The sequence below is a fragment of the Myotis myotis genome, unplaced genomic scaffold, assembly GCF_014108235.1.
Source record: "Myotis myotis isolate mMyoMyo1 unplaced genomic scaffold, mMyoMyo1.p scaffold_m19_p_32, whole genome shotgun sequence".
Lineage (NCBI taxonomy): Eukaryota > Metazoa > Chordata > Mammalia > Chiroptera > Vespertilionidae > Myotis > Myotis myotis.
Genome location: NW_023416338.1, coordinates 629,485 through 643,385, shown reverse-complemented (window position 1 = coordinate 643,385; position 13,901 = coordinate 629,485). Strand labels below are relative to the sequence as shown.

Here is a 13,901-nt window from a genome sequence, read left to right as displayed (position 1 = left end):
ATTTTCAACCAGTTTATAAATCATTTTTAACAATTGTAAATGCCCACTGCTGGGCCCTTCTTCTCTGGAGTGGGACTCAGAAACTGCATTTTATTTTTAAAAAAATCCTTATTGTTGAGTGTATTAGATATGTCTCCTTATTTTTCCCATTGACTCCTTCTAGCCCATCCCCGAGCCCTGCCCCAGGCCTTCACCACCTTACTGTCTGTGTCCAGGGGTTATGCATATAAGCATAAAAGTTCTTTTGTTGATCTCTTCCCACCCACTCCCCTACCTCCCCCCTCCCCTGGGGCCTTCTCTCTGAGATTCGACAGTCTGTTCCATGCTTCTATGTCTGACTCTGAGACTTTGACCTCTGCCATCGGGGGCTGGTCTTCAGTCTTAGGACAACTGGCCTGTTTGCAGTTTCCTTCACAAAGAATGTCTTCAGAGCCTGTTTGATGTCCTTGTTCCTGAGACTGTAGATGAAGGGGTTCAGCATGGGTGCGACCACAATGTACATCACTGAGGCTCTTTCAGTTGAATGTGAGCTCTGGATAGCAGCAGAGCTGAGGTACACGCCTAGCAGTGTACAATAAAATAAGAAGACAACCGAGAGATGAGACGCACAGGTAGAAAATGCTTTGTATTTCCCCTGAGCTGATGACATTCCACGTATGCAGGACACTATCTTAGAATATGAGTAAAGGATCCCAACGAAAGAACCAACCCCCAGCAGGACAGCTGCAAAATACATCACCATGTTATTAAGAAAGGTGTCAGAACAGGCAAGTTGGATCATCTGGTTGAGTTCACAGATAAAGTGGGGGATTTCCAAGTTTGCACAGAAGGACAGCCTCAATGCCATTAAGCAATGTAACAAGGAATTCAGGATACTCATGATCCAAGACATCAGAAGCAGCAGTACACAGAGCTGGGGGTTCATGATGACCATGTAGTGCAGGGGGTGGCAGATGGCCACAAACCGGTCATAGGCCATCGCTGTCAGGAGAGAAATGTCCAACACTGAAAAGAGTATAAGAAAATAAATCTGTGTGATGCATCCTGCATAGGTGATGGCTTTCCTCTGTATCTGGATGTTGACCAGCATCTTTGGGATGGTGGTGGTGGTGAAACAGATGTCTACCAAGGACAGGTTGGAGAGGAAGAAGTACATGGGTGTGTGGAGGTGGAAGTCTGAGCTGACGGCCAGAATGATGAGCAGGTTTCCCAACACAGTGATCAGGTACATGGAGAGGAAAAGCCCAAATATGAGGGGCTGTAGTTCTGGGTCCTCTGAAAATCCCAGGAGAATAAATTCTGAAATTTGTGTACCATTCCCTGGTTGCATGTGGTGGAGGTGACTACTAGGAAAGAGGGAAATAATATGACTAATTCACAAAAACTTGTATTACATATTTGAAATGCTAACATTTATATTTGTAGAGAAAGAATTAATTTTAATATATTGTGTATGAATCTGGTCCCCTTTTGGGAAAGCCCCTGTGCCACCTGTGATATGAAGCTTTTGTATCAATTATCAGTTTTCCTTATGGTATTATGTATTCTACCGTTTTAATGAGAAAATTTTTCATGTATTTCAGGAATATAAATTGAATGCTGACCACGTTTTTGGCACTGTCCAGGCTGTAAGTATAGGGTGCTGAAGAACAAAAGTTTCTAGAATTCAATGACGTACATGATCCTTGGCTGTGTGTCAGGGTGGGTGTGGAAAGCAATCAGTTGGTGTGCCTCTCTCACATGGATGTTTCTCTCCCCTCCACCCTCTCAAAATCAGTGGAAAAAATATCCACATGTGAGGATTAACTATATATATATCATTTCAGATGGTGACAGGTGTTATGAAGAAAAGGAGAGCAGGTATGAAGAAATGAATAGGGTGTTTTATTTTCATGGGTGTTTAGGCAAGACCTACAAACAAGATGCCATTTGTAAAGAGACCTCAGGTAAGAGAGGGAGATGCAAGGTTCTGTGGGAGAGTGGGTGCTGGGCAGAGGGAATGGCCAGGGCAAAGGTCCTGAGGAAGATGTTTGTTTTCATGTTCAGCCAAAAAGGAAACCAGTGTTGGAGGTGGGTGAGCATGAGGAAGAGGATGAGAGACGGTGTCAGACAAGTTGGGGCCTCTCTGCTACTGTTGAAACCTCAGGCACAGGGACGTCCTCATTCACACTGCCTCTTGCAGTTTGGTGCAAACGTGCCCCATGGATGGGAACAGATCCCCTCCTCAGTACCTTCTCTTGATCGAGTTCTGGCTCCTGTATTATAGAGTTACCTCGGAACATATGATCCCTAGTTCTCCTGTGTTGAGAACTGAAAACACACACACACACACACACACACACACACACACACTATAACATGGTTATATTATTTTCATTCCTTTCTCAGACTGATTTGACAAAGAGTGGCTATAACCCAAGTTGGCCAGATCGTTCACGTGTATACTGTAGAAATGGGTTCTAGCAATTCCAATTTGTATCCCTCCCACAGACAAATAAACTTGGGCTTCATATTGGGATGGCCATTTTTCTACTGTATATTTAAACAAACATTTTAAAAATCTGTTTATATCCTGACTATTGTAAATAATGCTGCAATGAACACAGGGTGGCCATATCTTTTTGAATTAGTGATTTTGTTTTTTTCAGATAAATACCAGAAGTAGCATTGTTGGGAGTCCATCGATAAATGAATGGATAATGAATATGGTACACACTCACACACAAACACAGTGGGACAAAAGTAGATTTATAGTTGTTCACATGGAAAATTCTATATAATAAAAGGTTAATATGCTAATTGACCCTCACACCCTCATAAAAAAGATGGCAGCGCCCACAGCCAATAAGGGAGGAACATGGTAATTGACTGCCCTGCCCTCAAAGATGGTGGTGCCCACAGTCACAAGATGGCATTGTCCTGTTTCCTCAGCCCTGCCTGGGTGGCAGGCGTGTGGCAAGGAGGGCTCAGCCACTCCACACACCTGCCTCTGGAGTCCTCCAGTCCCCTCAGCCCCACATCTGCCCAGGGCTGGCCCAAGGCACAGGCAAGCCTCGGATGGCCAGTCACTACGAGGCGCACTGATCACCTCTTGGTCCATTTCCCTGGCAGGTTCCGATCGCCCAATGGCAAATGCGGAACTGGGGTGGGGGGCAGGGCCAGGGAGCGGGCGGAATGGCTAACCTCTTGGTCCCTCCCCCCAGCCTGCAGACTTCAATCGCCTGATGGCAAACGGGGAACTGGGGGTGGGAAGTGTTGGGGGCTGGGTGGCAGTGGGGAGTAAGGATGGCTGCGGGCAGCCGGAGAAGATGGACCTGATCACAGGCCAGGCCTAGGGAAAGTACCCATGCATGAATTCCTGTGCCAGGCCTCTAGAAATACAATAATTAAGTAGTAATAAAATAAAAATAAACTCTGTGTTCTGTGTACGCACAACTATAAACCTACTTTTGCTCTACCCTGTATATACAGTATAGAATATTACTCAGAAATAAAAAGAATGAAGCCTTGCTATTCGCAGCAGCATGAGACACATCTAGGGAGCATTATGCTAAGTGAAATAAGTCAGACAGATAGACAAATACCATATAATTTCACTTACATGTAGAATCTTAAACAAAACAGAACAAACACCCAAAACAAAACAAAAACAAACTCATAGTTACACAGAACAAATAGATGGGGGTGAGGCAATGGGTGAAAAAGGGGGGTGAGGGAATGGGTGAAAAAGGGGGTGAGGGAATGGGTGAAAAAGGTGAAGGGGAATACGAGGTACAACCTTGCAGTTATAAAATAAATAAATCATGTATATGTAGTGTATAGCACAAGGAATATAATCAATAATATCTTAATAACTTTGCATGATGACAGATGGTTACTAGACTTATTGTGGTGACCACATTGTAAGTATATAAATGTTGAATCACTATGTTGTACACCTGAAGTTAATATAACGTTGTATGCTAAGCACACTTGAATAAAGAATAAACCATATAATAATAGTTGTAGTTGTATAAAAATCCTGTTGAATAATCAGAGTGAGAGAAAAAGGAATGAAATGGAAGCATAGTAACTTCCATCTTGTATAGAAAACTGCTGTTTGAAACTCTGATATTGTTAGGTAGTCCCTAGTCCTGTAAACTCTGTCACTTTAAGACAATCTGTTATTTTATAAAATGACATTGTTTTCAGTTCAAATAATAGAAAAAGATAAACTTAACTGTCTGACTTTGCAAGCCAGCCATCCAATGTAATAGACTAATACTGATAATAATTATGCCAAGTACAAACTCATTATGTATTGAAGATTACAACTGTCTGTAACAATAACTCACACAGAGCCCTTTGTAATATCTGCAAAGAGGCTCAAAAGTATAAATACAAAAAAAAGTCCTGTATGGGTTGCTCAGAGATTTGGAAAGAGACACCTCCCTCTGGGCCGTGTTCAATAAATGACTCCTAAACTAATTGGCTCATTAGGCATCTTGTCCATCTCGCTGATTTGCGATACAACAAAATGAAACGAGGAGTTAAAAATGCTCTAATAATCTCAGGTGTGAGGGAGAAAAATCTTCCTTGGTTCCGGCAGCTTTTGAACCCTAAACACATTCCTCTGATGCCCAGCAAAATAATAAGAGAACAAAAAGAAACTTGTCTAAGAGACAAAAGAGGTGATATCTTTATGGTGTCACCTTACACATTGTATACCCAAAGCAAAGGGATAAACCAACACTTCACAGAAGAAAATATCAAGGGGAACATTTTAAATATCAAGCACTGAAGACTTGTTTTTTTCTGGAGCGATTTCATAATAATTTGACCAGTTCATTTTTATATGGTCTGAGGGAGGATGAGCTCCTTTCTTCCTTTTCTGAAGTGGCAACTTTTCTATTATTTCTTGGGCTTTGGGTTTTGATCTCTTTTGTGACAAACCCAGTGGGCACCCTCTGGTCCTGGTTCAGGTCTTCATCCAACATGCAAAACCTCCCCAGACCATGCTTTACACATCCTGCCCACACCATGATAATTTGTACACTGAAAAGTTTTCTTCATATCATTCATCCTAAGGAAATTATTTTAAGCACACATTTATTTCATTATTCTCTGCCCTCACTGTTATACTGCATGATCAAAAGAGAAGCATAACCAATGGACACAGACACTAGGGAGGTGAGGGCATGTGCTGCCGGGGGGAGGTCAACAGGGGAAAAAGGAGACATATGCTCTGCTATTTGTAATACTTTAAACAATTAAAAAAAAAGAGCAGGGACTTCACCTGCTTTGTTCACATTTTGAGTTTTTCACAAAGGTATGTGCATGGATATACACTTACATAGAAACAAACCATGAAAAGAAAGAAGGGATAATAAACCAGGTTAAAATGAGTAGTTTAAAAAAACCATAATAAACATAATAAACATAATTGAATGAAGACTCAAATATTAACCGAAAGAAGACATAATTTAATGATATCAACATGGGTTAATTAAATTGTAAATTTAGAAGAATATAATACATAATGTTCCTAGAATGATCTGGCACACAGCATGTGTTCAGTTACTATTCACTTAATGATTCCAGAATTAGGTCTCAATGTATATGAACATTTAACCTATGGCAAAGGTTGTCTTTCAACTTAATATTTAGTATTCCTCTTTGAGTTTTAAATAGTTTTTCTCATGTGAATACCCAGTATGACAGAAGATGCTGCAATGCACGTCTCACCAACTGCTGTTGCAAGGTACCATCTCCATGCACTGGTCAGGGTCTTTTCAATAAATACAAAACATGCTCAAACACACCTCATCTTGGAAATTTAATACAAACACTCACTTCACAGCACTGTGCTCCACACATAACCGCTATTTCTTTCTCCCTGAACAACAGAACTCCTCAGATATGTTTTTATTTGACTGCAATCATTTTATGCATCTCACTCATTCTACAGTGTCATCCAACTGGACTCCCGTTCCCACCACCTAATTGTCAACTATGGGTCCTGTATTGCCGATTCAAAGAGAAACATCCTTATTAACATATTATGTAAATTAAGAATAAATTAGTTGCTTAGCCAAGTGTACAAACAGAGATACCATGTCTCTGGGCTGGGCTGATTAGGGTCACAGTGACTCAGATAAAAGTTATGAGGTTCCATTCTGTCTGACCCTTTCCTGATGTACCTAATGGGCTCTCAGACTCACCAGGATGGGGTCTCTCAGAGGAAGTGTCCGTGTGGAAGTCTGAATTGCTCCCTGGATGGTTGATGATGAGACTGAAGCTCTGTCCCCACACGAAACAGCAGGTAGGAGTGCAGCATCAGTTCCTGAACCAGCTTAGAAATAAAAAGCAACAGCCATGTGCTGTCCCCCAACATTGTACAAGCTGAGGACTACACAGGGGAGATATCTACAGCTCTCTCTATACCTGCTCATCAGGCACATTTCCCTTGTGTTATTCCAACTTCTAACCACATGATTTCCCCGTGGGCCTCTAGAATAAACAGAAAGGAATTTTTCCTAATGATTCTCTGATCTAAAGGGACCAGGTTAGAAGTCAAGTACATTTAGTTTTTATTTTCCCTTGTCCTTGATCTTCTCGCTTTACATAGATCTGATCTCCTATGCTGAGTTACCCCAACACTGAGTTAACATTTTCCCGAATGTCTGAGGCCAAGAAACCTGTCAGGACCAAGTCCCTTTGATGCTCCAGCACCGATCTGTGGTGGGGTCACAGTTCTGATGTCTACAAAGAATTGCTATCTTCCTCTCCAACAAGGGGAGAGCTGTGCTCTTTTGCTAGTCAATTGCAATTCTGACACTGCAGTCTTTGGCTTGAGGACACATTTGTCAAAAATGATGAAGAATTTTTTAAAAATTAAATCTTTATTGTTCAGATTATTATAGTTGTTCCTCTTTTATTCCCCCATAGCTTCCCTCCACCCGGTTCCCACCCCACCCTCTGCTCTTACCCCTGCCACCCACTGTTCTCATCCATAGGTCTACAGTTTTTATCCAGTCTCTTCCCATACCCCCCACAACCCCTTTCCTCCCCGAGAATAGTCAGTCCACTCCCTTTCTATGCCCCTGATTCTATTATATTCACCGGTTTATTCTGTTCATCAGATTATTTATTCACTTGATTTTTAGATTCACTTGTTGATAGATGTGTATTTGTTGTTCATAATTTGTATCTTTACCTATTTCTTCTTCTTCCTCTTCTTAAAGGATACCTTTCAGCATTTCATATAATACTGGTTTGGTGGTGATGAACTCCTTTAGCTTTTCCTTATCTGTGAAGCTCTTTATCTGACCTTCAATTCTGAATGATAGCTTTGCTGGATAACGTAATCTTGGTTGTAGTTTCTTGGCATTCATTACTTTGAATATTTCCTGCATAGTTTCTGTTGAGAAATCAGCTGACAGTCGTATGGGTACTCCCTTGTAGGTAACTGAGTTTCTTTCTCTTGCTGCTTTTAAGATTCTCTCTTTGTCTTTTGCTCTTGGCATTTTAATTATGATGTGTCTTGGTGTGGTCTTCTTTGGATTCCTTTTGTTTGTGGCTCTCTGTGCTTCCTGGACTTGTAAGTCTATTTCTTTCACCAGGTAGGGAAAGTTTTCTGTCATTATTTCTTCAAATAGGTTTTCAATATCTTGCTCTCTCTCTTCTTCTGGCACCCCTATAATTTGGATGTTGGTTCGCTTGAAGTTGTCCCAGAGGTTCCTTACACTATCTTCATATTTTTGGATTATTTTTCTTTTTGTTTTTCCTGTTGGGTGTTTTTTTGCTACTTCATATTTCAAATCTTTGACTTGATTCTTGTGATCCTCTAGTCTGCTGTTGGATCTCTGCATAATATTGTTTATTTCAGTCAGTGTATGCTTAATTTCTAGTTGGTCCTTTTTCATAACCTCGAGGGTCTCTCTAGATTTATTGAGGGTCTCAATAAATTTATTGGTTTCTAGAAAATTCTTGAAAACATTAAAAGTGTGGTTTTGAACTCTATATCCAGTAGTTTCCTTTCCTCCATTTCTGTCATTTGTGACTTGTTTCTTTGTCTCCGCATTTTTTATGCTTCCCTGTGTTGATAGAGTGGCTTTCTGCGTTAGGTGTCCTATAAGGCCCAGTGGCTCAGCCTCCCCAATTACTTGAGGTGGACACTCTTGGTTCACCCCCCTGTGGGCTTTGTGCACAGTCTTGTTGTAGTTAAGCCTTGATTGTTGTAGGTATCACTGGGAGGAATTGACCTCCAGGCCAACTGGCTGTGAGAATCAGCTGTGTCTGCAGTGGGAGAACTTCTGAGCTGGAGACACTCTTCTGGGGCAAGACTTGCTTCAGTGGGGCTTTGGTGCTCACTGAGTCTGCCCCCTGAGTGTGTCCCTTATGGATCTGAGGAGTTATAATCTGGATGGTCCCACTCTGACCACTGGGTACACTGGCTCTTAGATCTCTAAGGAGGTGCTAATTTAGCCTTTGTCTGAGGCTACCCTGCAGGAGCTATGGAGAGATTCCTTTTCTTTGTTTGAGGTTTGGAGGTGCCCAGATGAGGCCCAGCTGTGAAGCAATGCAAGCTGCTGTGGGGCCTTGGGCCTTCGTTTGGAAGTTCTGGGTCTCTCTGATTCAGCTGCAGTTTGTTAGGTAATTTTCAGGTTGCAAAGGGCCAGGCCTTTCATATGCAAAAGCTTCTGTGCACAGCTTGGGTGGGGCAGGGTCTCAGGGGATCAACAGGGTGGAGCAAGCAGCTATGGCTGCTCCCCAGTCCTACCCTAAGAGGCCCCGCATCTCAGTGTCCTGGTAATCGCTGCAATCACCTCTGAGAGAAAGCCGCCCTCAAGTTCTGCCAGATGCCAGACAGTCCAGTTTCTCCCCGTGTGAGTCTGGGTCCCCAGAGACTCGGCCGGAACTGGAGTTCAGAGCAGTCGGGAGCTTGAGACTCCCTCCCGATTGAAAAAGACAACCACGTCCTCAGCCACCAGCCCTCTCCCCGTGCGCTGCGTCCTCAGCTGCCAGCCCTTTAGGCGTGCGCCTCCGTACCTCTGCACTTTATTTCCTCACCTCCTCTGAGTCTCAGTGCTTTTCTCTTTCCTTCTAGTTGTAGAATTTCCACTCAGCCAGCCTTCCTGTGGTTCTGGATGATGTTCGTTTTGTCTTTTAGTTGTATTTTTGAAGTGGTTGTGTGAGGCAGCAATTTCCAGTGTTTACCTATGCCGCTATCTTGGTTTCTCCAATGATGAAGGATTTTGTGCTTATTTCACAAGTTAAGACTTGTCATTAAGTACCTCATTATAAAATATACTAGAGGCCAAGTGCACAGATTTGTGCATGGGGGCTGGGAGGGGGTGTCTATCAGCCTGGCCTGTGCCCTCTTGCAATCCAGGACCCTTTGGTGGATGTCCCACTTCCAGTTTAGGCCAGATCCCCCTGGCCTGCAGGGATTGGGCCTAAACCAGCAGTCCAACACCCCCCAAGGGATGTAGCAGTGCGCCAAGTGGCAGGTGGCCAGGGAGGACCCCTAACTGGCGCCATGACACTTGTGCTTATCCTGGCCCGCTGTGCCTGCCACTGCCGTTCGGGGATGGGAGAGGCTCCTGCCCCTGCAGCTGCGCTTGCCAGCTGTGAGCCCGGCTTCTGGCTGAGCAGCACTCCCCCTGTGGGAGCGCACTGACCACCAGGGGGCAGCTTCTGTGTTAAGCATCTGCCCCCTGGTGGTCAGTGCACATCATAGTGACTGGTGGACTGGTCATAATGGTCAGTTAGGCTTTTATATATATAGGAGTTAATTATGAGATATATAGAGATAGTCTTATGCCACATAACCTACACTTAGCATCTTATAAGCATAATTTTATTTAATTTTTGAAAAATCCAGTCTATAAGGTAGTTGTATTATGAACTCTATTCCCCTTTGCAGAAATGGAGCTTGGAAGGGGTTAGTGATCTGCTCAAAGTTACAAGATGAGTAAGGGAATCTGTCTCATCAGATTTGATTGGAATCTGTCATGTTGCTTTTAGTTTTCAAACTCTGGTCCAGTGATTCTCACCCTAGATGATTTTGCCCTAGGGCAGTGATGGCGAACCTATGACACACGTGTCAGAGGTGACACACAAACTAATTTTTTTGGTTGATTTTTCTTTGTTAAATGGCATTTAAATATATAAAATAAATATCAAAAATATAAATCTTTGTTTTACTATGGTTGCAAATATCAAAAAATTTCTATATGTGACACAGCACCAGAGTTAAGTTAGGGTTTTTGAAAATGCTGACATGCCGAGCTCAAAAGGTTCCCCATCACTGCCCTAGAGAAGATATCCAATAATGTATTTGGATGAATACATTAATGTATTTGGATGAAGCCATGATATCCAATAATATATTTTTGAAAAAGACTGTGTAGCAGATAAATAGGAGCCTCCAAAAGATGCCTGCACCCAATCCCAGAAACTTTGAATATATTATTTTTATACTAAAGAGGGGGCATTAAGGTAGTAGATGGAATATTTTGCTAATCAGCTGACTTTTAAAAAATGTTTATGTCTTTAATGTCCACATTTAATCCCTGCAGAGAGAACAACAATAGTACAATGATCTCCCTTTTAGATTAAAAGTTGGAACATAATTATGCAGATGGGACTAATGTAATCACCATGGTCTAGAATGCAGAAGCAAAAGGAAAAATGGTTGGAATCAGAGGGATTTTTGGAGATGGTCTGCACTGCTGTCTGTAGAGATGGAGAAGGGGCCACGAGCCAAGGAATGCTTGTGGCCTTGAGAACCTGGGAAAGGAGAGGAAACACATTCTCTCCTGGAGCCTGCAGAGGGAACTGGCCCTGCAGACAACCTGATTTTAGTCCATTGAGACTAGTTTCAGACTTCTGACCTCCAAAACAGTAAGAGCATAAATGTGTTTCTTTTATGCCACCGAGTTCAGTATTTTATTACAACAGCCACAGGAATGTAACACAGACATTTATCCAAATTTTTTTATTTTTTTAAAAAATATATTTTTATTGATTTCAGAAAGGAGAGGGAGAGAGAGATAGAAACATCAATGATGAGAGAGAATCATTGATTGGCTGCCTCATGCATGCCCCACACTGGGGATGGAGCCTACAACCCGGGCATGTGCCTTGACTGGAAATTGAACCTTGACCTCCTGGTTCATAGTGATATGGAATTTTTGGACTGGTACCCAGATTCTTTGTCCGCTGGAATCGATGAATGAGTTCACAGACAGAAAGTGGTATAGCAAAGGTGGGAATTTATTGAAGAATAAGTACAGACTCTCACATGGCGAGAGGGAAAGAGTCCCACAGATTGGACTTCCATGTAGGGAGGGGGAAAGGGTCCCACTGAGTTCCTTTTCCCTATGGCTTCCAAAGGCTGCAGATCCTGGTGCCTTGATATCCCCTCTGATTGGTCATCACTACTCCCTTAGACTTGTTACTATGGTAACTCATGGATTCAAAGGTTGAGTCTCACATGGGACATGTGAGGTTGTCTCCCTCTCCTTCCCTATTGTTTTCCAATTCCCTTAGGCTTTCTTCTTCTCCTTCTGAATGAAGGGCTTCTTTCTCTTTATTTTGTAAATATAGAACTTTTGCTGTTCCCAGCTCCTCATTCTATGGAAATGTACTTGTTGCAGCTTTCCAGCTCCCCCATTCTATGGAAATATACCTTCTGCTGCTCTGCAGCCCTGTGCTTTCTCCAAGGTGCCCCTAATTTCCTAATATTTCCTAAGCCTGTCCTAATTTAACCCCAAAAGTCCTGTTTCAATAGGTCCACACTCAACCACTGAGCCATGCTGGCAGGGCCCAACGTTTCTTTTTCTGGAGGAAATGGAATATTAGCTTCTCAATTAATTCACTTAGCTTCCCTTGGTTAAGGATATTTTGTGTTAAAATCTAAACTTAAGTAGAAGTAAAATATCTAAAGTCAATTTGGAGATTATGCCCCATTAGCTGGTACAGTGAATTCCCTATAGTGTCTTTGTGCCTGAATTTCTACATTCCTTTATTTCACTTCAATTCAACCATTTATTCTTTTAATTTCTATCCTACCCAGATTTCTCACAAATTTTCTTTCAACATAAAATATGGGATTATTAATGAGTCTTTGTATATATGTGTGTGTGTGCTTATTTTAATCATCTACAAATGCACCCATGTATACACATAGATATACTTCTTACGTGTAAAAGAGTTCATGGACTTAACTGGTATTTCCAAACATTTCATTTATTTCTAATAACATTCATCTGAATTAGGTTTATTATCCCACTATCATTACAAATAAGGTAAAGAGGTTCAGGGTGATTACATTGTTTACAGATATATAACAAAGCAATGAAAGCTTTTGTGGACTTTGTTGGAATTATACAGACACAGACTCATGCAGTATGCATATGCATTCTTAATTATTGCATGGCTCTTTTAATTCTGCAAATTTCGTACTTTATTTTTAATATTGGTTTATAATATGCTTTTAAAATTCTTTTAAAAATCTTTATTGTTGAAAGTATTACAGATGGCCCCTTTTTCCCCCTTTGAACCCTGTCTAGCCTGCACCTGCCCCCTGTCCCAGGCATTCACCACACTATTGTGTAGGTCCATGTGTTGGAAATAAGGTGAGCCCCCCAAGTCAGGGGTCCCTGTAGAACACAAAACATACATGGGAGCCAGGCAGCAAGGCAAACATCTTTCCTTCTACATAGAAGGGTGTGCAAACATGGTCTGGAAGTGCATGCACACCAAGCAGGTGGGCTGCTTGGGTTTTTAATCCCTGAGGCATGTGACCTGTCCTTTATTCTTGATTGGAGCTCGGGTGCACAATCTTTTGTGATTGGCTAATTCAAAGGGAGGTGTTGGCCTTCGCTGTTTCAAGATGGTGGCCCCATGTGGCCAACATGGCAGCTGCCAAGTCACACTGTCCAAAATGGCGGCTGTCTAAACTGTTCTTTGACAGGAATGATGATTTGTTTATTCTTACACATGGGTTTTGCATATATGCATACAAGGTCTTTGGTTAATCTCTTTCCTTTTAACCATCCACCTCTGCCTTCTTTCTGAAATTTGACAGTCTGTTCCATGCTTCTGTGTCTCTGGCAGTTTTTTGATTACTGCTTCAATTTCCTCCATAGTTATCAGCCTATTCAGATTTTTTGATTCCTTCTGGTTGAGTTTTGTAAGGTGGTGTTTTTCTAGGAATATGTCCATTTCTTCTAGGTTGACCAGTTTTTTGGAGTAGAGTTGCTCATAGTATATTTTACGAGTCTTCATATATCTGTGGGATCTGTTGTTATTTCACTTCTTTTTTTCTGATTTTTTTATTTGGTTCCTCTCTCTTTGCTTCTTGGTGAGTCTGGCTAGAGGTTCATTAATCTTGTTTATGCTTTCAAAGAACCTGCTCTTGGTTTCATTGATATTTTGTATTGATTTTTTTGGTCTCTGGTTGAGGGTAAGGCTGGGCTTCCGATCACAGCCGCTCTCCCCTTTAAGATTGTGTGGTCTCTGTGGCAGAGCTGGCCGCTCTGGGAGAGATTTCAGCAGGAGTAGAGGCTGCCCAGGCAAAGGAACCTGGTCCACCAGTCCTCAACAGTCCCATGGAATACAACTGTCCCTCACTGACAAACACAGGCACTCCCTGCATGTCCATGCACTCTTCTTTTGCTCTCTCACTCACACACTCTCTTGCAGCCTGCTGTCCCATAAGCAGCCATCTTGGATATCTGGATGATTCTTTTAGTAAAAAAAAAAAACATTTGGTACAATATTTGTCACTCGAGAAAAATTCTAAAAAATACATGCTTTCTCATTATGTATATGGCCATGATGGAAATAAATTGGGAAGCTAAAAAAACAACAAAGGGGAAAACTGTAGGTTATAAGGGAAAGAAGAAAGTTTA

At 42.0% G+C, this 13,901-nt stretch overlaps 1 protein-coding gene across 1 annotated transcript; it reads right to left on the bottom strand.

Annotated features, from left to right (window-relative positions):
* Window positions 1-328: 328 nt before the first annotated feature.
* Window positions 329-1,336, bottom strand: LOC118652551 (olfactory receptor-like protein OLF4). Its single transcript, XM_036302449.1, has one exon. The coding sequence runs from the start codon at window positions 1,328-1,330 to the stop codon at window positions 329-331; it is 1,002 nt and encodes a 333-aa protein (XP_036158342.1). The 5' UTR covers window positions 1,331-1,336.
* Between the last annotated feature and the right edge of the window lie 12,565 nt (window positions 1,337-13,901).